The sequence below is a fragment of the Artemia sp. Qi Xiang Cuo genome, chromosome 1 (assembly GCF_049724085.1).
Source record: "Artemia sp. Qi Xiang Cuo chromosome 1, ASM4972408v1, whole genome shotgun sequence".
Lineage (NCBI taxonomy): Eukaryota > Metazoa > Arthropoda > Branchiopoda > Anostraca > Artemiidae > Artemia > Artemia sp. Qi Xiang Cuo.
Window position 1 is genome coordinate 45040501 of NC_142794.1, and position 26348 is coordinate 45066848.

Here is a 26348-nt window from a genome sequence, read left to right on the forward strand (position 1 = left end):
CTTAAAAATTCAGCTACAATTAGTTTACGAGGGATATTCTCTTTTTTTCATGCATAAGCTTTAGGCTGAAATTTGGTTGGCAAAACTTCCATGGAGGGGTAAACTTAAAAGAATCAACCTGAATTCTGATATGACCAGGTTGGACAGACTTCTGAAAAAGCTTGCCATGATGCAATCCATGATTTTATTCTGCTGCCTAGTGCTCCCATGACAAAGAGTGAAAATGGGATGCAGCTCTCCTCAGGATTGGATCCTGGTATAATATTTAACAGTGGCTTTGGCTATTCTCTCGCTTATAGGGACAACTCCTGCTAGTTTCCTGGCACAATCACTAGAAGTGTGTGGGTACAAGCCAAGAGCCAGTCAGAGTGCCATGTTCTGGATAGATTCCAATTTCAACATATTTTTTTTTATTGGTATGGCCATAAGCAACTATCCCATACTCCACAAAAATTATATGTTGTAAAGTCTCAGGCACTTTTAAACAAAATCTGTAGTGGGGATTGTTCCTTTTATTCCATTCATGTTCTTCATTTCTTAAAATCAGAGAGTTATTCTTCATCTTAAAATAAAAAAACATTAGTTTTGCAAAATGGGAAGATCAGAATAAGAGGTAAGAACAGTTTTTGAGGTATTCTGTGTTGGGTTGTGTCATTTAGAGTAAGAGACCTGGTGTTGATAGAAATGGGTGTATGGTGTATCCACTGTAGAATTTGCCAACAAATCAGCAATTTCAGTATAGTATATACCCTGAAGACTTGGAAAGTGTTGAAACTGGATGATAATATTTCTCTGTTGAAGGTCAAAGAGAAGGCTCTGAAGGTAATGCAGATATTAGTCCAGTGCTGATTTGTGCACTTATGAAATCAATTGTAAAGCTGACTTTGAGTCTGAAAAGACAATGCACTTTTTTGATAAAGGGGGTTTTGCTTTACCTACTTTAAGTGCCTCAATTATAGCTTTAATCTCAGCAGTCAGGATGGAAGCTCCAATTGGCAGCCTTGTACAAATATTCAAAGAGTAGCTTGGGATTGTTGTGGCTGAAGCAGCTTTGGACCCTTTTACGGAACCATCTGTGTAGATTTATAGGAAATCAGGGTAATCTTATAAGACTTTCTGTCTAAAAGCTACCTTAATCTGAGTGAGGAGAAAACTTGACTTCTTATCCATTATGAGCTCAGTGCATACTTGAATAAGATTAAACTTCCATTTTGGAGGCTGAAGATGTAAAATGCAACTCACTGCATCATTATTCCAGTTGTACACTATTTCAGTGAAAGGAATCCAAGAGCAGATATGCCAGATATTATTCATTGAATAATTATTGCTAAAGGTTTTTGAAAAAAACCCCATGCAATTGACCAATTGCTTGGATTTTTGTGTAATACTTGATTACCAGCATGTTCCTCCTTTCTTAAACAGGCAACATGCGAAATAATGCCCGCATGTTGTGATTGAGGGTATGGTTGTGAAAACAAAAGGCTATTTATATTGCTATATTTTGGAGGGTTTCCAACTTTGCTAAATTTGTTTTGCAACATCCTCTATATGCTTCAATACCATACTCAATCTTTGGCCAGATAAACCTTTTGTAAGAATCAAGCAGGACAGTTGGTGAGCTGGCCCATTTAGTAGCAGCTAAACGTTTTAAAAGAATAAGCCTTTTCATGCAAGACTTTTTAACAAAATCAATAGGGTTTTCCAAGTCAAACCATGGTCCAAATGGGTACCATGAAGTTTGGGAGAAGGGTCATAATCAATTTCATTTCCATTTATCCATATTTTGGGAGGAACAAATCCTTTACTTTTGTAATATATAGTTGCCTTAGTCTTTGATGCTGATACTGAAAGAGGATAAGCCATAGAAAAGGCCCATAGCTCTTTCATCATTTGGTTTAATTCTGTTGCCATATCATTTGCATTGAAGAGCTCCAAATCAAAAGATTGTCAACAAACTCTGCTTTACAAGCATTCCCAGAGCTGAACTTTAAATCTGACAAAAATAAAGTGAACAATGAAGGGATAAGTGATGACCCTTGCGGGAGTCCTTTATGCACTGCATATACATTAGAGTATTTGCTATGGACTCTAACTTTATAATGCCTGTTGGATAGGTTATTGTCTAAAAATTTGATAACCCCACTCTGGGAAGTTAATATTTTTAAGAGTTCTGCAGAGTAAAGTTTTATCAACATTGTCAAAAGCAGCCTCAAAATCCACCAACATGACAATTAAAATCTTTCCTTGCTCTGTGGATTGTCTAATAGCAGCTTCTAGGAGGACTATATTGTCCACAGCGGATTGTCCACACAGTGACGAAAACCTGATTGGGACCTTGGTAGTAACTGGTTAGATTTGACCAACCATGACAGTCTTATGGATTATTTTCTAGTAGAGTATGCTGAAGACTGGTAAAATATAGATAGGTCTATAAGACTCTGCTCTTTTGGTAGGGTTTTCTGGCTTAGGCACTGGTAAAACAATAGCCTGCTTGCATAACTTCGGAAATCTCCTACTCTGCCAAGATTGATTATAAATATGAAGTAGTTTGGTTTTAAAAACGTCACCAGACTCAATTATCCATTTATAACTGATTTCATCTTCACTTGCTGCAGATGAAATATTGGTTTCCCCTAGATTATCATTCAACTCTTTCATTGTCAGAGGCACCAATAAATCCTCCTTTGACTTGCCAGTATCATGGAGTTTGCAGCATAGGAGTTTCATTGTCACCAAAGTCTTAATTTTCCCAAAGCTGACAGCCAAAGCTTCTGCCTTTTCATTTTCAGTATGTAATAATCTGTCACTGGACCATAATGACCGGACTGTGCTGCTTGTATTTTTGTTACTTCCCATCATTTTATTTACAAAGGTATGAATCCTTGTTGAGGGGACATTTTTGTCTAATTCTAAGGAAAAATCATTCCATACTCCTCTTTTAGCTCTGTCTTTATGACCAGAAAATTCTGCTCTCCTCATTGAAATCATTGCTTCTTGGCTAGGGTGCTTTTGAAACCTATTTCTTGCCTTTTTCTTATCTTTGACTACCTTTTTGCAATCATTGTTCCACCATATTTTAGGATGTTTCTTAACTATTGCAAAATTAATTTGGTCAGAAATAAGCCCCATAGTCTTTTCAGCTGCTCTTTCTAAATGGTGTGAAATGAGGATAGCTTGACATTCTAGGTGATCTTCCTCTGTCAATGGCAAATAGTCTGCTTCATTTAAATAATGTTTGAAAAGATTCCAATTAGCTTTCCTTATGTTGAATTTATATCTTGGTGGGTTTGGGGTCGAGGATTCATTTGTTATGACAAAGCAGAGCAGTATGGTCAGTCTGAAGTTCAGGAACTCTTTTAATCTATATCTATGGCTCTAGCCATGTAGGTCCAATTTGCAAATCTATTGTAGAAAAGGAATTTCCTCTAACATTGTAGTGAGTTGGAAGCCTATAAGGAGTGAAAATAGAAATCGGCTTAGGACCAAGTATTAGGATTTCAAGAGAACTTCCTGCTTTGTCTGAAGAAGTACAATTTTCCCATAAGAAAGTATAAGCATTTAAGTCCCCCAGGACAATAGTATTGCCCTCAATCACATGTAATCTGTCATGTGTCAATCACATGGACAATCACATTTAATCTCCTGAATGATATCTGTTATATCATTATTACCCTTCGGGTTATAAAAAGAAACAATTTTCAGTTGTTTCTCAGCCTCTAGATGTAAATAAATATTAACAGCGTCTATATCATGGGGATGCTCCTTAGAAGCAATAAATGAATGGGAAATAAAATGTTTTATAAGGATTGCAACACCTCCAACTTTCCTCCGGGTAGATCTTCCCTTCCTATAAATATTAAAACCTGGTATATGAATACTCCTTAGGCTATGAAGGTTAGTTTCTTGCAAACAAATTATATCTACATGATTAAAAGCAATCTAATTTATCAGCTCATTGAATCTTAAATTATTCAGTGACACAACATTCCATTGAAGAATTTTAAAATTACTCACTGTTTGTGCTTCCTTCTTCCATCTGATCAAATGCAGAAGTTGTATCTCTCTTATCATCCATAGGAGGAGATTGCATACCTTTGCTTCTGGTTCTTTTTGCCAGCTGGAGCTCTTCCCTTTTTTAGAGAGTTGATGGAGAGTTTTTAGCTTTCTACTAACCTTATCCAGTTTTATTGCTTCTTCTTTGGAGCTGCTAGGCATAGCAATATCTTTCCTCAGTTTTCAAAGCTCCCTATTGGCAGATTTCCAGATATTCTTGTCCGAGCAATGGACCTTTGGACTATTGCATGAAGCTTTGTTGTTGTGGCCCAGCTGCTTTTACCTCAATTTATAAATATATTAATTGAGACAAAACAAAATGATATTGTGGTTTTTGCTTTTAACCACTACTTAGACGGCCATTTTTTGACGTCACTTCTCCTAGAAGACATTTTATTGATCAATTGCTACGCTTCATTTGCTGGAATAATTTTAATGTCAATTGCTACACTTCAATTGCTGGAATAATTTTAATGTGATGCATGTAGAATGTGTGGCCAATCAAAAAAATTCTATATTCTTTACTTGGTTGAAAGGTGCATAGCCAATGTCCAGTCATAGCCAGTCATAGTGACAATTGGAGCATAAGAAATCTCTATTATGAGAGTCACAAATCTCTTGAAGAGAGGAATTACAGTCTATAATTTGCATAGCATATCCTCTATGCAATTTACATGGATTGAATAGTCTACACTTTTCATTATTGTCTTGAGCAAAGGTACAATTCTCACATGATGACCATCTGCCTAATGTATACAAGCATAATGGACATGTTTAAAACATTTTCTGATGTTGACTGTCTCACTTCCAGAAAAAAAAAACTGACTCACAATCAATAAAATTTCTTCTAGGAGAAGTGACGTCACGAAATGGCCATCTAAGTAGTGATTAAAAGCAAAACCACAATATTATTTTTTTTTTTTTTTCTCAATTAATGTATATATATATATATAAATTGAGTAAAAGCAGCTGGGCCACGACGACAAAGTTTCATGCAATATTCCAAAGATGGGGAATCAGTTCCCATTATATCGTTAAGTATTTCACGAGAAAATATATTCCTTTAAATACATAATCCTAGAAAATCATCATGTAAAACTAACCACTTTTCTAAATTTAGTAGATTAAGTATGATTTTCTGGTTCTCAAATCCATTCATTTTAACGCTCTTACTGCCAATTCTAGAACCTCACTAGTAACAAACTCCTTTTTTTATATATTGTTCTCTATAATATATTTCGCTAACGCGTTTAATCCGTCTTGTAGTCTCTGTGTATGCACTATATTCACTTTAGCCACGAAGCATAAATGTTCTTCCGACTCAAATTTGCTTAATGATGTAACATCCTGCAAACATTTTGTCCCATTCTAGGGTTAGTCGGCAACCCCTTGTAATTTCCACTGCTACTTTAGGCATCCTAGGTTCCATTTTGCTAGCACTTTCAATATTCAATAGTGTATAAGCTTCCATTACAATATCCTTGATGTTGACACTCTGAGCTCTTTTTTAATACTGAAGAAATATTGCGTCATAACACCTTGAAACAGGTGATCACATTGCACAGGTTCGACGGCTTGAGGGGTTAGTAGCTCCACTTAGAACCCCTTTTCTGCTTGCTATTTATAGCGCCCCGGGTACAAAGGCTTTGCGTGGGACTTCTATTTTCAGCGCTCCCGGGACAAGGGAAGGAAAAATACAGAAATCTGGGTATCTTCCAGAAATTCAATCGAAGTCTAGACTCGTATATGGGGCTTCCATTTATAGTGGGAAGAAGGGAGGATAATACACAGGAACTGGGCTTCTTCCAGATAAAAAACAATAAACTCTATTACAAAAATGGCCATGACTCCTGACAAATGGCGTCTGATGTTGGTTAGTAGGGGAAATATTGTAACACCTGGAAACAGGGGATCTCATGGGAATCTTGCCAGCTAGAAACAGGGACTGGTCGTATTCTGGGGGTCTTCCAGAAATTCAATAGACGTCTAGACTCGTATATAGGGCTTCTATTTATAGAGGGAGGAAGGGAGGATAATACAGTGGAATTTAGCATCTTCAAGAAAAAGAATAGACGTCTAGACTCGTATATGGGGCTCCTATTTATAGAGGGAGGAAGGCAGGATAATAAACAGGAATTGGGACTCTTCCAGAAAAAACAATAAACTTCTTGCCAAAAATGGCCACGACTTGTGACAAATGGCGTCTGATGTTGGTTGCTAGGGGAAATATTGGAACACCTGGAAACAGGGGCTCTCATGGGAATCCTGCTAGCTAAAATCAGGGACCAGTCGTATTCCGGGGGTACTGGCCGGTCGAACTTTAAATGCTTATACTACTGTAGTATTAGTAGTCATAAAAGATCATGGTCGCAGTTGCTAGTAGCGGCAGTCGCAAGTAGTAGTAGTTTTAGAAGAGGTAGTACCACCGTTTAGTATTACTATGCACACTTGACCTTTTGACTAAATGGCAGTCTAAAATATTTGATCGGATGCCTTTTTGGGGAGGGCACCTAAAGAGGACGTGAGAGGGAGGCTGTTTGCCCTTTGATCACTTTTGAATTTTAAAAAAGGCACTAGGACTTTTAATTTCCAATCTAATGAGCCCTCTTCGAAGCTTTCACGAGCACCCCCTCCATATGAAGTGGTTCTTAGAAAAAAATTAAACATCTAAAGTTTATGGCCCTTTACTACAGACAACGCTAGAGCGTTATCTCTGATTATTGAAGGACCAAAGTTGGCCATGAATGGATTTTCTCAAAACAAAATCGTGCTCATAATTACAATTTGAATGATTGAATAACCTCTCGCTAGCCACCTCCGACGTTTCTCAATTGAAAAAAACGAACGAAGTTAATTTAAAAAAAGTAAAGTTTTTGAAAGAAAAGTAAAGAGCAATATTAAATACTAAAACGAGCAGAAATAAAGTCATACAATAATCTTCAAAGAAAGAGATATTGCTCTGAACGAATAGATGGAACCCAAGCAGTGGCGTAGTTTCGTTAAAACTCTGGGAGGGGGCAAAGTTGGAGCCAATTTTCCCAAATCAAGTGAAAATTACCGCGAAAACTGAAAAATGAGCCATATTGTACCATAAAGGTAAAGATATTAAACAGTTCGTGGTAACGAACTGTAAGTAAGGAGTGACCCGGCTGAATAGTAACCAAAATTCTATAAATGGAATTTTGAAACGAATAGATGCATCAAAAAAATCAGATTTTTATGCTGATTTCAAATATATAAATTTAATCAAGTTTAGTCCTACTCATAAAAAGCTACGCACCTGAGAAAATTTGCCTTATTGTCTAAAAAAGGGGGAAACACCCCCTAAAAGTCATATAATCTTAATGAAAATCACATTATAAGATGCAGCGTATCAGAAAACCCTACTATAGAAGTTTCAAGCTCCTATGTATAAAAATGTGGAATTTTGTATTTTTTTTTTGCCAGGAGAAAGATCACGGATGCGTGTTTATTTATTTAATTTTTTTCCAGGGGTGATCGTATCGACCCAGTGGTCCTAGAAAATCGAGGAAGGACTCATTCAAACGGAAATTAAAAGTTCTATTGCCCTTTTAAGTGACAAAAATGGAGGCCGCCTCCCACGCTCTTTTTTTCCCGAAGTCACCCGATCAAAATTTTGAGATAGCCATTTTGTTCAGCATGGTCGAAAAATACAATAACTATGTCTTTGAGGATGACTTAATCCCCCACAGTCCCGGGGGGAAGGTCTGCAAGTTATGAACTTTGCCCAATGTTTACATATAGCCTAGTATTGGTTATTGGGAAAAATTCAGAACTTTTCAGGGGGGATTTTTTCTGGTAGCTGGGGGGGGGGGGTGGATCGGGTGATACGTGGGAGGATCTTTACATGGAGGAAGTTTTCATGGGGGAAGTTACATATCTGTGAAGGGGGCGCCAGATTTCCCAGCATTATTAAAAAAAACAAATAATTTTTTCAACTGAAAGTAAGGACGAACATTAAAACTTAAAACCAACAGAAATTATTACGTATATGATTGGGTTCGCGCCCTAGTCATTGCCCCGCTCTTTACGCTGAAGTTTTTTTGTACTTTCATCAAAGCTATTTATTCTAATTAACGGCCTTTGTGATTAAGGGCTCATTATTAAAGAATTGGAAAAAAATTTGAACTTTAGCGTAAAGAGCGAGGTATTGACTAGGGGGCAAATTCCCTAATATACGTAATAAAAATTTACGAATATAGAAGTTCGTTACGTCAGTTACTTGTAAGTTGCGTCAGATCACAATTTTGAGAAAGTCATTTAGCCAAAAAACAAAAGAAGTAAAATTAATATGCAACTTTCGTTTTAATTATTCATGTGCGGTGAGCAAAAATCAAAGCTGCATTGATTCAAAAAAGTTCATAAATTAAATTAGAAAACAAGTTTTTTTTTTAACTGAAATTAAGGAGCGACATTTAAACTTAAAACGAACAGAAATTATTCCGTATATGAAAGGGGCTGTCCCCTCCTCAACGCCTCGCTCTTTACGCTAAAGTTTGACTCTGTCTCACAATTTTTTTTTTTACACAATAAAAAACTTTAGCGTAAAGAGCGAGGCGTTGAGCAGGGGACAGCCCCTTTCTCATACGGAATAATTTCTGTTCGTTTTAAGTTTTAATGTCGCTCCTTACTTTTAGTTTAAAAAAAAACTTGTTTTTTTATTTAGCACTAAAGGAAACTGACCCGTTTCTGTGGATGCTTGAATTATGCAGGCTTATCTTAGTTTTGACAAGTTTTTTTTAAGAAACGAAATTTCAGCTGGAGGGAGGGGGGTAAACTGGGTATGGGGGGGTCACGCCGAGGTCTGGGAGGGGCAGCCCCCCCCCCCCACCCCATGGCAAATTATGCTCCTGAACCCAAGAAGAACATAATTTAAAATGAATTTTAAGGTGAAACTTCAAACTACGGTAAGTGAAATTACAACAAATAAGGCTGGGGATTTCATCCTTAAAAACCCACCTGTATGTTAGAATGGCTTTTGTGCTTTACTGGGGATGAAACATATTGTGGACAGTTTTACTTTTCATTGCGATAATAAAAAATTAGTTACTACATGGGCCTTGCTACTCAGAATTGTGACTGAATATCCAGATGTTTCTGAAATTTTAAATTGCTACCAAATATTCTAGTTTTTAAATAGAAAGGCCAGAAAAGGCTAAAATGGCTAATACAGCTATACAGCTAATATGGTAAAACTATATCAATTAATAAAAACAAATAGAAATTAATGAAACAAACCGTATTCTAAATGAACATTTTCAAAGAAAAGTAAAGAGCAATAATAAAACTTAAATTAGAAAATTAATGACATATAATCCAGCCAAGTTCAAAACGAAAAGATATTACTACGAATGAATACATGCGACCTAAAACGAGCAGAAATTAAAATGAATAATCGAGTTAAATTTTAGATGAAGTGAAATTGCCACAAATAATTGTAGAGCTATCGTCCCCTCCTAACTGCTAAAATATAATTTATATTGCTGAAAAAGATATAGACCCTAGTGTCTACCATAACATTAAAAAATTGCACCCAGATAGAATTTTAAAAAATTCATTCCATAATTTTTAAAATAATCTGGTGGCGAATCAGTAAATGATTTGCCATTTCATTGATTTGGTTTTCTATTCATTTGAAAGGAATGGATTTCAAACGACGAAGTTCACTTAAAATTTATTGCATATTTTACTAAATGAAAATAAATTGATCGTTCAAATATTCTAATAGATAGTAAAAATAAGAATTCTAGGAAATTCGGGCAATATTTAATTTTGTAATATTATATTGAAGAGAAGAAATAAAATATTAAAATGTATTTCGTTTCCTGCTAAGCACAAGTGACACTCTAGCCTGTAGGGGATTTGGGGGATGGTAGCTCCACTCTTGTTTGCTGTACTTTTTATTAATTTTGAGTCCATCTTATTTAAATAGTCATTTCAATTTCTGTTCGTTTAGCTTTGTTTGTTCATTCATAGTAAATTCAGTTCGTTTCAAACTTGACCTGATTATTCACTTTAGTTTCTCTTTGTTTTAGCTTTCATCTATTCAATCATATTAGTTTTTTTTTGTTATAAGTTTGATCTGTTAAAAGACTTTATATCCTTGGACTTGTTGTGAAATTCTAATATCGCTATTTACTTTTCTTTGAAAGTTCTTTTATGGAGAATTTTTTTTTACTGATATAATAAATATGTTCAAAACAGTAACCAGTCCTTTATGTCCTTTGCTCGAAAAGAGGATTTTAATTCTATTCTGACATTGAACGCCCTTGAGTTCCGTCCGCTATTTTTTCAAAGAGCATGCGCAAGTACTGAGACAAAAATCGAATCATAAGAAAATCTCTCCGGCAATTCAGTTTTCGTGCAAGCAAGCATTCCAGTGGTTAGTTAAAAGTTAGTTTCAATCTTTGATTTCTTGTGGCTTACGTGACGAAAACTGCAGTACATTTTTTCTTTATCTGATGGCAATTTGGAAAAGTTCAGCCAAATCATATTATTGAGTTAGGAATAAAGTGAATACACCGTTCGATGCCTTTTTTTATGCTGATTACGAATATAATAATCATTTCTATTGGAAATGAATTTCAGTCCCCCTCTATATATACCAAATCCTGAATTGGCATATATAGGGGGGGGGGCTGAAATTAATTTCCGATAGAAATGATTATTATAATCTTAATCAGCATAAAAAAAGGCATCGAATGGTGTATTCACTTCAGTCCTAACTCAATAATATGATTTGGTAGAACTTTACCGGTAATTTTTTGCATTTCTATGACAATGAATTTTAATCTTTTAAAATAACCTAATCAAATTCAAAATTTGTTTTAGTGGCCTGGTAGCACCGTTAGGGGAGAAGAATATGAACTGCGAAAAAATTACCGGTATGGTGCAAATTCATGAGATCCAGGTGTCTTACACTTCTTGCTGTATTCATAGGCTACATTGTTTTAGAATTGCACAAGGTAGGCTACTTGAATTAGGTATTTTGAGTAGGCGACCTGCAGCCGTTCCTTCACTCTCCAAAGCGCATTGACCTTTTTTAACCTTTTACAATCTTCATGCTATAAAAGTGAACCTTGAGAAATAAATGTATTGCCGAAATGAGGCACAAACAAATTGTTTTCAGCCTCATACCTTAGCTATATCCTGATTTTAGAGGGTTTAAAGACTTGAAAATCTGTCTCTGAAATTTTGGAAAAGAACCTCAATGTGGCTTAAAATCCTGCTGAATAATAGGAATTGCATCTTCAAAAACTAGTCACTTAGAACGAGTCTGAAAACCGAAAATTAGGGTAGCCTAAAATGTTTGTTGTAAAAATTTAGATGGGTATAAAAGGCTTTAAAACTTATATAGACCTATGATAGCCTATATTCAATCTTCTAAGCACTGGAAATAAGGAAAGGGTAAAGATAGTAGACTAGCTTGATAACAGCTTTAGAGGGTAAATTTGGGATCTTGCTTCATCCATGAACGTTTCATTCCCTAAACTCAGCTAGCCTACACTCCGAGATAGCAAGAAGCCCCTCAACGAGAACTGTACTGAAAATATTCTCGCATAAGTTGGATAGAAAACTCCTGTTTTTTTAAACTTAGTTTTTTTTTGTGAAAATGGGCTATGGGTTGATATTTAAAAGTCTTGGCACCTGGTCTTGATTATACATTTGAAATCAGTAGGCTACACAATTCAATATTTACAAAATGCATTTAGAATCAACCTTTGCCTGGGGGAATTTTCAGAGGGGGCGCACTTGGCCCGTGCCAACTGGTGTACGTGATTCCTGAAAGTGGGGCGTCCCCTCGGAATTTTCATAATTGTTTTAGGCTATTAAGTTACCCTTCTAAAGGAGGCCCTAGACGGTCGATCATTTTTGATCAAACATTTAGCTTCCGTCAATCGATTGACCGTCTAGGAACCTGTTTGACGCTTGAGTCAAGCGTTGACTGTGATTGATAGAAAGTTTGAAATTCAAACTTTGAATGAGTCGATCATTTTGATCAAAAGTACTGTGTTAGATTAGCTTTGGTCGAGATTGAAGGCTCGACTGAAGATTGATTGAAGTACACGTCAATGGATTGACGAAAACTTTTGATCAAAATGATTGACCGTCTAGGGCACACTTAATACACTAGCATTAAAATTGCTTTCGGTAATTTTTTCGGTCCTGAAGGTAAAGAAAATTTTCACTGCAAGTTTCGTCACCAAGTTGAAAAACTGGTTTTGTTTAACTTTAAAAACGAGAACCAGATAGACCCGTTACAGCTGTTTTGTCATCCAATTAATTGTTATTCTGATAAGCCAGCAAGAATGGCAGTGACTAGATATTTTTTGGATTATATCCATACAAAAGAAAAATTTGTATTCATGTATTTGGCCAGGAAATAATTGCAAAAATGAGAAGTCAATCTTTATTATATAGCGCCAAATCAGATATGAAAAAAAGGAAATGTGTTTTTAGGTTTTCCACTCAATGCTCATTCGAAATATAGGCTAATCGCTGACATGATAATTGCGTGCCAGTTCTCACTAATGGGGCGAGGTATAGCCCTAGACTATAAAAATCTTGCTGTTTTTTTTTTCAAATTGGCTTTGTTTGGCATTCGGAACCAACTAATGGGACATAGGTACAAAAGTAAAGCAAATCCACAAAATCAGCAAACTTCTCTATACAGTCTAGGGTTACATCTGGTCCAGTGGGGGATGTTGGGGTGGTTTGGACGTGACGACTATGAATTTTACATTTGGCAAGAACATTGAATGAAAAATAGGTACTGTACTGTTAGCTGTGACCCACGCGAGAAGTGAAATTTGGTTAATGCTAATGAAATAAAACCAAATAGGATGAAAATATAATAGTTTAGAAATGAACTTGGGCTATATATATGCACATTAGGGGGGGGGGGGTAAAGCATAGCAGGTACTGGTGCGTTATATTTTCACTTTTATATATTGTACAAGGAAACCAGTCACGAAAAACCCGCCAGACGGGTTAATTGCAAGAGACCGCTGTACAGAAATGCAATGCAAAGCGTGGTTTTCATTGCGTCTACAATATTTAAACTGCTGGTTTTTGGATTTTAGGGGGAGAGGCACCTAGGTTAGGTTGTATTTAATATATGCTATGCTTTACCCCCCCCCCCCTAATGTGCAAATATATAGCCCAAATTTGTTTCTAAACTATTATATATTCATCCTATTTTATTTCATTAGCATTAACCAAACTTGAATTTTTAGAAGTGTCCATGTAATGCACCAGTACAGCGTAGCATATATTAAGCACGTAACCTAACCTAGGTATCTTTCTCCCCCTAAACCCCCCAAAACAAAAGTTAAAATATTGTAAACACAATGACAAACCACGGTTTGCAATCCAATTCTTTACTGAAAGAAACCTGTTTGTCTAGTTTCTTAAGCATGTTCGCTGTACAATATATCGCGTGGGTCCCAGCTAATAGAACAGTACCGACAAATCTAATGGTGTACTTCTTTTTTTTCTATCTGATTTCTTTGCTTTCCATGCAGCTTGAAACTTATATCCTTAAGTCCCGGGGCCAAGAGGCCCTAATGCACGAACCGTATTCGTGGTCATTTCTATACGTTTTAAGCTTGACTTGGTTGTTCATTTTAATTTCTGTTCCATTTTACGTTTGATTTCTTCACGCACAGAACTGTTTGTTATTTTTGGTTTTGTATGGATTTTGATTTTATTTTCTGTTCGTTTTAGGTTTTATTTATTCATTTATAGTCATTTGTTTAAGTTTGACTTAATATATGATTTTTCTGTTCTTTTTTTGGCTTTAATACTGCTGTTTGCATTTCGTTGAAAAATATTTTTTTTAGAACTCGTCTCTAAACATTAAGTTTACAAATAGGGTAATGGGCATTTCACACATGGTTGAAATTAGTGCCATGCAAGGATCTTGAATCTGCATAAATAAAGGGCCATAGGTCCGTGCCTGTTCCCGTTATTGATTAGAAATCGATTAGATGTATTGCTTAGAAATCGATTAGATGGTCTTTGATCTTTAAAATTCTTTAAGGTCCTAGTGTGACTGCCCTAAATCAAAACTCGCCGAGTACATTTTTTGCAAATTTGTACAGGTCTGTAATATTTTTGAGCTTGCTGACTAAGTCGGAGGAATATAGACTCCAAAAATCATTAAGTATCAAGCACATTTTAAGATTCATATCATAAGATATTTTAAGATTTATTTTAAGTGATATCATACCCTGTTGATATCATGCCCTTGTTCCCCCCAGCATATGTAAATTATTGTTTTGTTCCCCTTCCGCCTAAGGGTTTGAATTAAGCATGGGCACTGTTTCTGTTTTCTGTTCTGTTTTTAATGACCTGTTTTCTATTTACCTGTTCTGTTTCTGTTTTTATAATAACTATTTTGTCCTGTTTCTGTTTTTTTTTCTACCTGTTTTTCTTCTGTTCTCGATTTTATTTTACTGATTCGAGAATGAAATATTAAAAAATTTAGAACTTACAAAATAGTGTTGTAAATCATAATTTGAAATTTTAAAGAAGCGTGGTTACGCCCCATACAGTTTTTGGAATTGGAGCGTCAATATAAAGTAGAAGTGGCAGTAAAATGATGGCACTCAGTGTGTCTAAAATATCAAATGTGCTGCTAGATTATTTCAGCTATGCAAAATTAGGGCTTAGGAGTCAGATGAGAGTAGGTAGGTGTGTAAATGAGAGAACGGTAAAGTTGCAGTTTTGTTCCACTAAAACAACTTATTTTTTGTGTATATTATTCAGTCAATTGAGCAGCAAAGTCTCACAGATACTGTGTAGGTTAAGCAAGAATCAAACAAAGCACTTATTACAGCGGATCCTGGTTCTACTGGTAGTGCTTATTTATTCTACATTATATGTAAAGTAATCCGCGGCTTTAACCAGAAAAATTTTAGTTGAACGGTTTTCATAGAATTCATGCTGCTGGACAACAGTGACTTTCTATGATTACCATATTAAACTATACATGATAAATACCGATTATTAATTGCAAAATTTCTGAAATGTTTAGTCAGAGAGGAGTGTAAATGTATTGAAGTCTTGTCCAGTAGAAATATATGTATTTGCTGGCACGCTCTATTGCGTCAACATAACAAGATATACTTTTTTCAAGATACCAAATATACTTTTTTCTCATGTTAATAAAACAATCTCTAAATATAATCAATAGAAACCCTTTCAAGGAAAAGCCTAGAGTTAAAACAGTGGCCTAACTAACTGATTCTGGCCTAACTGGCCGAAGTCTTATAAAATGCTGATACACCTTTCTCATTCTGCTGGATGCCACCTCTTCCGGCGAATACGGTAATTTTTGCCATACAATACAATAAATTGAAAAGATTGTAACTAAGCAGTATATTATTTTTTGTATTTGTCGCTTAAGTACCAATTATAGACAAGTATTCCCCTAAAAATTAATGCTGTGCCGCAAATGGTCTAAGTTTGCAGTAAACCACAGTTAAGTGCTGTCATTTTTCTTTTTTTTTTGCCGACATGTTTTCTTAGGATATTGTGCAAACGAAACCGCTCAGGGGGGAATTGGCCCCTTTCCTCCTAATTACGCTACTGAGGTGAAAGAGGTCAGATATTTGGCTGGAGGTGCAATTTTCAAAATGGTAGGCTACTAGAAGGTGTTTCTAATTTGGTAAAAAATCCTAGAATCAACCTTGTTTTAAGACAAGCATGATATCATTTTCTAATGACGACTTGGATTCTTCAAGACATCTCTCTGGGTACCCTACGGAAAAAAGGAAGCAAAGAAAGTATTAGGTGCAACTTCTTAAGAGTGTTTTTAAGGGCTAAGGGAATCTCTGCCATAACATTCATATACTATGTTAAAAGGAAGCATACAATTAATATGCACAAAGATAAAGTATATGCGGCTGGAGCAGTAAATAACAAACCCAAACCAACTAAAAAAAATATATCAAGTCAGGCTGCTTCCCTTGAGAAAGCTGCAGATAGTAAAGCAAGTGACATAGATGACAATGGATTAGGGAAATCTGGAATAAGAAGAGCAGAGGTGCGACGGTTCTTTATTTCTAATCTGTCAAAAGAAGCTGCTCTGAGGATGCTCTGCTGCAAAACCCTGTTTAAGGACAAATTGTCAATTTCTGTGTTTGATAAGCCAGATATGAAACAGCTTGTTTAAAAAAACTGGGGGCTTGAAAGCACTACTTGGGGGACGTCCATCGTCACATAAGTTTTGCTGCCAGAAAAAAAGAAGTTCAGAAGGCTGCTTTAAGATCTGCCACTCAGACTAGCTTGACTTTCACTGCTGGTCTGCAAAAGGATCTGGTTTTATAGGTATCACTGTCTTTTACCCCAGGAAGATGGAAAATGAGCAGAGGTTTGCACCGCTATCTTTCAAATTTCAAGAGGCATAAGCATTCTCATACAATTACTAACATCCTTTCAGCAATCCAAGTTCCAATCAGGAAATTTTCAATGACAGATAAGATGTTTCGTGTTGTGACTGATTCTGGGAACAATATCACTGAAGACTGTAGGATATGAGCCCTTTCCTGAACTTCATGTTTTTAATATTGTCTTCATTCATCTGTTGCACGCGTTCTTGGATTTTGGTCCACTCGAAGCTTAGCCAATGACATCCCTGAAGAAGATTGCTTGGAATCATTTGATGAAGTCAAAATTTCGATCCAACTGGTGAAAGTGATTCAGACGGTCTTTCTGTTCGTTGCTCTGAAAACTCCGGAAATGAAGAAACGTTTGCTGAAGAATCTGAATAAACTGATGCAGTGTCTATGAAAGTAATGGGAAAGAAGAGTGGGGAGCTGGGAGTCTGTCAAAAACGAGGTTGCAGCACAGGCTATCTGAAGACACGTTACACTTGCTCAAACATTGATATTCAAGGTTGTCACTACCCCTTTTCCTTTGGGAATGGACCATGAAAACTTGCCTAAATAATACCCACTCGTATTCTTAAAACAAAAGTTTGAAGCAGTAACACTTTCTATAATAAACCAAGTGTATGGGTTGGAGAAAGTATTTTCTGCCGCAAAGCAATAGAAATTTTTGAAATAAGTTATCCAAAAGTGCAATTGTTCTTATATTTGCATCACTTTGAAAACCTATTTAAGAGAAGAGAATACTTAAAGAAAGTACTCTGTGGCAAATGGTCTAAGTTTCTTTGAAATTCAGAATTTGAGAAATTTAATTTTGCATATTTACTTAAGAATGAATTCGGTGGAGGGCCTAGAACATTATTTTCTAGCGCAAAGCGCCGTAAAAATATACGAAGTACACTTAAACTATTAATTTTCCTTTTGATTTTTCTCTCACACACATTGGCTAGGAAGTAACTAATCTTAAAAGATTGTTTTAAGCCATGAGGCAACGAAAATTGTTGACTTGGTGGTAAGAAGTGTCATTTTCCCGTGCATTTTTCTTCTTTAATACATTGTTTCAGATGGCTTCCAAACATCAGGATTGGGGAAGGGGAAAGCATGGTCTGGAGGGGGAGACTGTCCCCTGCCAAAGCAACTATGGGCTCTGCTTAAACACTAATGACTGAGCTGACTGCGCAATTTGACGAAGAAAATTATTGTATTTTCAAAACGTCTCAAATAACTAGTATGCATTTCTGGGAATTTCGAGGAGATTCCGTATAAACATAAAAGCGCATTTTTGTAAAAAAAAGAACGGGAAGATGAAGAAAATAACCATAAAAAAGGATGGTGATGTTGTGTGCATAGACAGTTTTTCAACTCTTTATTGAAAAACTGTTCTTTTTGGTTGAAAATGCTGCAATAGTACTGATAATAAACCAAAACGTGTCATTTACAATTTTTTCTTAAGCTTTAGGTGTTCGAAAAACAGCTGTTTAAACAGCTGTTTTTTGAACGAAAACAGCCGTTTGCTGTTTTTACCAAAAAACAAAACAGAAACAAGTCTTATGTTTTTTTGTTGACCTGTTCTGTTTCATTCAAGCCCTGTTTATTTTTTTCTGTTTCTTCCGAAAAACAGAACAGTGTCCATGCTTAGTTTGAATTGTGTCTAACTATACAATGATCCATAGGTTTTCGAAATTATGTATTTTGTCGTTCTTTTTTTCGAGTAGCCACAGGAAGTGATGTGGATCAAAAAGTAACTGTTTAGTTCCAAAATTTGTATAAGGGTATATGAACTTAATAAGGGTATATTATGGGTAACTTGAAATCATAAATAGAAATTCCAAGTTCATGCGTCGTGCCATACTTGAACTTAATGTATCGCTATGTATTTTATTTTGAAATAGGAAAAGTCACTTTTGTCTTGAAGTATCTTTTACTGTTTGTCTAGGTCTCTTAAATGTGTTATCTTTATTTTCAGCATAGTATATTAAATTCAACATGGCCAAAGTTGGTATTAATGGATTTGGGCGTATTGGTCGCCTTGTACTCAGGGCTGCCTTAGAAAAAGGAGTGAACGTAAGTCTTCTGTCTTATTTCAGGTATTCCCAGGCCCAGTTCATTCAAATTCAGTTAATATTGTCAATTTTAATGCATTCGATGTACGTCTAATGGACATACGAATTTCCATTTTAATGGAAGAATGGATTCTTTGCAAGGAGTTATCCAAGAATTAGATAAAGAACCTCCAATGATTAATTAATTGAAGCAGATAAAAACATGCTGGATTTATATGATATATAAGATATGACTAATTAGGATAAAAAGGGCCATTTTATCCTTTTTTTTAAATCCTGAATTTACTTCTTGGGTACTTATGTGTTATATAATACATACTTGAGAAGGGAAGTTTGGTAAAAGCTAATGAAATAAAACAAAATATGATGAAAATACAATACTTTACTAACAAAATTATGAAAACTACAACAAAGAATTAGGGAAGGGGTGCTGGTAATGTTATATTAGCTGGAACCCATGCGATATAATATAGGCCTATAAAGAAGATGCTTGAGAAACTAGTCGAACGGATTTCTTTCAATAGAGAATTGGATTGCAAACCGTTGCTTGTCATTGCGTTTACAATATTAAAACTTTCGTTTCTTGGGATTTAGGGGGGAAGGTACCTAGGTTATGCTAGGTTACGTATTTAATAAATGCTATGCTCCCCCCCCCCCAATGTGCAAATATATAGCCGAAATTTGTTTCTAAACTATTATATTTTCATCGTATTTTGTTTTATTTCATTAGCGTTAACCAAACTTCACTTCTTGCGTGGGTTCCAGCTAATACAACCTTACCGGGTTGCCGCCCAGAGCGCATTATATTAAATACGCAACCTAAACTAACCTAACCAAAATACCAACTAAATATTGAATTAAAATATAGCTATAATGTAGTTTCCCACCGAGCTGAAGCTAATTGTCTGGTATAAACACCGTGATAACCGGGTAGGTACTTGTTAAGAATCCAGTAAACACGCGGGAAATACCGCGCCGAAATCCCAAAGATGCTTGATGAAAAACAGGTTTTCCTGCATAGTGAGGTAATGCTCACTCCGTGACAAAGATATAAACTTTCGGTTTTTGGGGTTGAAGGGGGAAAAAGGTATCTAGGTTAGGTTACGTATTTAATATATGCTATGTTTTACCCCATCCCCATAATGTGCAAATATATAGCCCAAGTTTGTTCATAAACTATATTTTGATCCTATTTTGTTTTATTTCATTAGCATTAACGAAACTTCACTTATCGCGTGTTTAATTGATTCTTTAACAAGTACCACCGGGTTTTGTCTTATGTTCGTGATACAAGTTCTCGAGTGTGTATATATAACACATAAGAACTACTTCTTGCTCACCAGAGCAACATTACTAGTTGAATTTTCAAATGTTTCTCGACTTTATTCCTGTTATACCTAATTCTTATACCCTACAATTGTGGTATTGAGGGTAACTGGTTTACTAATGATTCCAGCCACTCAATGAAGCTTGTCATATGAAGAGCTAAAAGTCTTTAAAAGCATCGAGGTAAAAATTTAACCATACTCTAAGTAGCCTGTTATAACACTAGTTTTACTATTTCCAGTATTTCTTCAAAAAGTCACTTGGATATGCAATTTGATATTTTACATTTCCATATGTTGATGTTATATTTTTATAATTCAATAAGCCGTGCTTTTCCTATAAATATATGTGTGACTTGAGGTGGGATAATTACGCGTAAGAAGGACCTGAACGGTATTGTTCACAACATATTTTGAAAAATTGATCTATTTATATTTTGACTGAAGAGGTGTCATGAACCTGCTATTTTTATAATGTTTCCAAGCTATCCTGGTTGGTATCTATCCAAGAAGTTCTCCTTCTGTGAAAGTTGAGGTCGAAGTCGGCAAACGTACTGAATTAACATCTATACTCTTGTTATTCCCAAGTAAAAAGAGTATAGGGTCAAAATAAACTTTGATGGGTGTTTTGCTAACACCCTTCAGTCACCTCCAGAGTAATTAAAGGTTTTAGAAAAATGATGTCAGATATCTTCTTTCTGCAATTTCTCTGGAAGGAACTATATGGTTTTGCGGTTCCACATAACCTAGCCCTTTTTGAGGGTTTTGCGCACAGTTGTGCACAGGTTCAGCCTTCAGGGAGAGGGAATCATTGGGTAGGTGTAAAAAATAAGAACATGAATAATTTGACGCCAAAATTTTCCTATGAGACTGTCTTTCGGGTGAATATAAGGAGAAGTCCCCCTCCCAGCCCTTTATATTTAGACAATCATGCTGATAAAAAACAATGATCGCCCCCCTCTTTTCAAAATATTGGCCTATCTTGGCACTTTCAGATGCTTCAGAAAGTTGACCAAGGCTCTAGGCAAGATATGATTGGACTTCGGAAGTTGCTCTAAAGTTACTTATTAATCGATATTATCCGTTATGTAATTTTACTATGTGATAATTTAACCGGGTTAATTGGATTCTAGTATTTGATAAAGGAGATCTGATCAAGCTATTTTGATGTTAAAATATTTCTGAAACAATTTTGTAGCTTGCTTGGGTAAAGGTTAAAAATAAAAAAAAGTTTAAGTTGCGATAAATGGCAACTGCTCTCAAAATAAGTAAAATAAAAAAATAATTGAACCCAAATGAGGTATCAAGTTTTCAATGAGTGTTCATATATATATATATATATATTTACACGAGAGAAAGCTTGCGCCTTAAGCTGAATGTTTTTTGTCCTTTAAGATCAGATGAAGCGCATAGAATATTATTGAAGTCCTTAAAAGTTGCCTTGATTATTAACAAGTTTTGCTAAAAGTGCGAGAAGATTCTCGATTTCATTTTTTTTTCCACTCGACCCTGCAAGGTTGATGAAAAACCTAATACTCAGTAAAGAAAGGCTCATAACTTGTATTATGCTTTAAATTAGATTAAAAAGCTAGTCAACTTAAACAGACTGAAAATTGCAGCAAATATGGATTTAAATAGAATGGGACAACTTTTAAATTAGGACAGCCAAATATTTACCTATATGCAAACTGTCGATTACTCAGAAGTAACTAGCCTGGCAGGGCTTCACTTATTCTATGTGTTTGTTTCACCTAGGTTTCCAAACTTGAGATGGGGTTTAACCTGAAGTTTTTTAGATTTTTTTGCGGATTCACTTAGATGAAAACGAAGCTTTGACAAAATAAGATTAGTGCTATTTAGTCATAATTATAACTTTTGGAAACATACTTTAAAGGGGAGATTGTATAAATGGATGGAGTGATTGGTGCTACTTGACACGAAAGCCATCTCTTTACGTTTGAATACATTTCCTGTCAACCTTCAAGAATTTCCTTCTAACATTTCAGAAAAATCCTATGCGTCTGATCCTACCTTTAACGTAGAAATGATTCTTCTTTTTTATTTCCCAAGTCTATGGACGTAGATAGGGTTCCACCGGTAATTTGGTAGATTTTTTGCACATTTACTTTAAATAAAATAAACTGTGAGAAAATAAAATGTTTGAGCCAGATTTTTTGGAGGTGTGAATTGCCTCTATTTATTCCCTGAATCACCAGCATAAGCATCTACTATGTAAGACAAAGATTTTCAACAGCCCAAATTAACAAAATTTATGTTACTTTTATAGGTTGTTGCTGTCAATGATCCATTTATCAACCTGGATTATATGGTATACATGTTCAAATATGACTCTACCCATGGAAAGCACAAGGGTGAAATTGCTGCTGTTGATGGCAAACTGGTCATTAACGGTAAGGTTTAACCTTTAATTTTCATGTCCAACTACAGTTAGGAAGTTTTGCTAAATTAACGCAGCGAAGAATTATAAGGGCTATTCATAATGAGACTGAGCTAATGCTGAAATTGGGAATTAATTCGCTTACAATCCATTTAAAAAAAGGTATAGCTAGTATCCAGACATAGTTAGAGCCAGAATCGAAGTTTAATTTATTTGAATATTTTGCAAACTCGTTAAGGCTCAGCTAAAGTGGCGTCAATTCAAGGAAATTAGGAGGAGGGGCAAAAAAGTATTTTCCAAAATCCAGGTGGGTGGGCAATTCTATCGTTTTTCAATTTTTCAATTAAAATACCCAAAAAGTCATTTTCAATAAAAATACCGAAAAAAGTATTTTCAAAATCTAGGGGGGCACGCCCCCTACCCCTCCCATTAATTAACGCCATTGTTCAGTCCATTAGAGAACTCCATTATTCCTCCTCATCTGTACAGAAATTAACCGCAATAGTGGACTGAGAATTTATAATTGAAAATTCAGTGATTATAATTTTCCATGGGAACTACTTGATCGAATTGTTCTTAAAACTATATTTTAGGAATCGTAAGCTTTGAATATAACCATTAGCTAAAACTGAGCTCTAAAAATAGCCAAATCTTAGCTTTAGTAAAATTTCAAAATAAATAGGCCTTAAGTAAAGAAATGTTCATAACTTGTATTATGCTTTAAATTAGATTTTTATTAAGGTGGGCCAGTTATCGTCCTATTTTCTTGCTCAAAGCTTTCAATATTACTGTGATTATTCAGTTCCTAAATAGAGTTTATCTCCTGCTCTTAATTTTGAATTCGGAAATCGCTATCCGTTATTCACTACCGTTTGAAACATCGGAGGCAGCAGCACAACTGGAGTCCTTTAAGAATGAGATTCCAGCTACAGTTATCAGAAGGAATACAACAAAACACAGTCTTTTTTCACTTTAGACTAGCACATTTACGCTGAAAGATTGGAACAAAAAAAGTTTTTAGTTTGAAACATTGTGTAACTCAGAAATAATTTTTTTTTTTTTAGAAAATATCAAACGCTGCTTTGTTAAAAATTGTATTTTTAATTATTGCAATGTGAAAATAGACAAATTTAAATTTTATAGAAAGCATGCAACTCATAACTATTAAAGGACGACTTTCTGTGTCATGACAGCCCAAGTGTTTATTGTTAGTCTTGAAAAACCTTCAATTTTTCTAGGTAACGGGATAACAGATCAGTTTTTATTTTTCATTGTTTTTTAGATAAACATTTTTTTTTTTTAACTTCTTTGGATGATTTTTTAACTTGTAAATCCTGAAAGTGCTTGAGATGTGAGTCAATTCCTTGGCCCCTTTGCCAAAATATTTTCTTAGAATAATAACAAACTCAAAGATACAAAAAAGGAGCATTTTCCACGGGTCCGAAAGTGCTTCCATCTACATAAGCCATTGTTGGCCATTTCGGTATTATTCTCTGTATCCTTTTGTGTTTTCAAAACCCGATGAGATGATATCGTATGTGCCTTCTAAACTTCAATGGTTCTTTCAGTGCTAAAGAAATTGGAGCAAACTTGTTGCTTATCCATTGTGTTGTGATATTAAAAAGTTGGTAAGAAAATCGACTTCTAAACAAAAAATAAATGTTTATTGCTTCAGTTTTTATGTACAAAAATCCATTCATAAGATAAACCATCTTGAAAACTTCAGGGGACTGAAATCTTCATTGTTGTGGTACTCATCAGAGAAAAAAAAATGGATAAGGACAATACAAAAACGAGGTGAGATCTAATAAGCAAGAAGAGTTAAGCCTGGACTTTGTGCAAAAATAAACTGGATGCACAAAGTAGGCCCATGGCCCCTGCGTCATTCTCTCTCGCCCCATCAGGTTTTTAGCAGAAATGTAGGCATGTTGCACTTTGTGGACCTGTGCCCCCCCTCCCGTAAGGGGGGAGGTGTAACACCACTCCCTTGGCTTCCAACACCACCAAATTTTTGCACCTCGTTTGACTCGTAATCACACGAGGATCTTCATTCGGTATGGCTGGATATCCAAAGTGGGCCTGAGGCCCCTCCAACACCCCACCGAATTTTTAGCACATAGGAAAGCCTGTCATATCATGTTTGGAAAAGAATCATATAAGAATTGTTTATGCTTTTTACTGGAGGACGAAAGTGAGCCCATGGCTCCTCCAACCCTCTGACTCTCCAGGGTCAGGCTCCTAAAATCGATTAAACTTTCTGATTTAAGGTAGAGTCATGAGCAATAATCGAGGTAGCATCTGTTTTGATAGTGTTGTGTTACAAATCCTCAATATTTTTTTCTTCCTTTCTTGGAATAATTGTTGATTTTAGTTATGTCACTTCTGAACGTGTGCTAAACGATAATACAAGCTACGTTTTAGTGTGAATTATTCCTGCCTTTTAGGTCATGCTATCAGTGTGTTCCAAGAGCGTGATCCAAAGGCCATTCCATGGGGAAGTGTTGGAGTTGAATACGTCGTTGAGTCAACTGGTGTATTTACTACCATTGAAAAGGCTAATGTAAGTAACATTAATCATTTTGGTTGACTCATTTCTTTTTTTTCTGTTTGGAATGTGGTAGATTATCACTGGTTTAAAAATCATTTCTTAAAATTTCATGTACTCATTACTTGAGCCTGTCTTTGAAACTGCAATGGAGGAGTGTTCATCGTTGCATAATCGTTAGGAGACTTAACGCTGTGACAAGTTTCTAGTAGAAGTAGAGTTATTTGTCTTTTTATCTTGCTTCTTTTTTTCTCAGTGAATAAAAAAGAAATTCTAAAAATAGAAAATTAGTCCCTTTGGCTCATGGACTTGCACAACTAAGTTTTAAGCTGTTTAGAAAATAAAACTAGCTCTTTTTCGAACCTCAGTTTTGGGGGCCCAGTACACTTTTTTTTTCATTTTGTCTTGTGTATTATGTAGGAAGAACTTAAGGACATAAATGTTAAGCTTATCGAAAAAAAAAAATGTTACCCTTTGTGACCAAAGTAATTAAGGTGATTAAATATTTTTTTTTCTTTTGGTAGGGGTTCCGAGGGCTTACAGGTATAAGGTTCAAGTCGATAAAAATAAACGTTCGATCCAGTTCTGGGAAGAAGAGGGGAGGGTGTTGTGCGATAGGATCCCCTTGGCCCTAGAGTTTATGGGTGTAATTGTCTAGGCGTTTGAAAAAAATGTCCAGTTTTGGGGCCCATCTTCTGGGAACTAATATTTTCTTGTACATTGGGACCCCTCGAACTTTGGGCTGTAAATTTTATAAGCTGATAAAAAAATAAAGATATATGGCCATATTTTTGGGCCAAACTATCATTTCTTTTTCTGTTTTTATGCACTTTGTTCCCCAGCTCAATTTTGTTTTGTGCACCAGGATCTCCCGGGCGCAGAGAATTACGAGTTGAAGTTTTTAGTTGTTCTGAAATAGAAGTTTATGGCAGTTTTTCCAGTCGCATTTCGTGGGAACCGCTTTCTTTCCTTGCGCATGGGGGCAAAGTACTTGTGGATACAAGTTTTGAGCACATTGGAAAGAACCAATTCTATGGGGTCCAAAGTTTCTTTTTTGTATTTTACTTTCTCCTTTGCCCAGGGTCTTACGTCAATAAGTCATGAGCAACATGTTTTTTTTTTTGTCTTTTTTCCCGCCCCATTTAAAGTGAACCAAAATTTTTGTTCAATATTTTTTTTTTTGCATAGGAGTCTCCTTGACCCAAGGACTTGATAATAGTTTCAATTTGTGGTCCATGTAGCCCAGGGAACAGTCTCTGAAAGTTTCAAGACGATCGATACAGCTGGGCTTAAGCTTGCAAGCCTTTTACCACCATAAAACAAATCTGTAAACAATGGGTAATTCATATATTTTGGGGCTTTTAGCTCTGGGGCTACATGTTTTGTCATATTATCCTCAGGGTGATATTTGGTGGATCTTTTGAATTAGAGAAAAGTTTTTATCTGGAAATTTTGACCTAATCTCGGTGGGGGGGGGGGTACGGTGCCCGAGGGCAAAAAGGACATAGGTGAGGACTAGGGGCCGTGAAAGGGAACTACAGCATACAATTT

General features: G+C 35.6%; 2 protein-coding genes across 3 annotated transcripts in view; one reads left to right on the plus strand and one right to left on the minus strand.

Moving 5' to 3' along the window:
• The window catches only part of LOC148956370 (mitochondrial 2-oxoglutarate/malate carrier protein-like), a 79452-nt gene extending 75191 nt beyond the window's left edge, over positions 1-4261 (minus strand). Inside the window, exon 1 of the mRNA XM_089107582.1 lies at positions 4174-4261. The gene's annotated coding sequence lies outside the window, so the exon portion shown is untranslated. The remainder of the gene's footprint in view (positions 1-4173) is intronic.
• LOC148956371 (glyceraldehyde-3-phosphate dehydrogenase-like) overlaps positions 1-26348 on the plus strand; it is a 36660-nt gene that overhangs the window by 4161 nt on the left and 6151 nt on the right. Inside the window, exons 1-4 of one of the 2 annotated variants that reach the window (XM_089107490.1) lie at positions 10437-10467; positions 18433-18530; positions 22142-22265; positions 24697-24812. In XM_089107490.1, coding sequence (XP_088963616.1) covers positions 18453-18530; positions 22142-22265; positions 24697-24812 — 318 coding nt within the window. In that variant the 5' untranslated portion in view covers positions 10437-10467; positions 18433-18452. Of the gene's footprint in view, positions 1-10436; positions 10468-18432; positions 18531-22141; positions 22266-24696; positions 24813-26348 lie in introns of those variants that run through there. The other variant, XM_089107451.1, reaches the window with a different exon arrangement.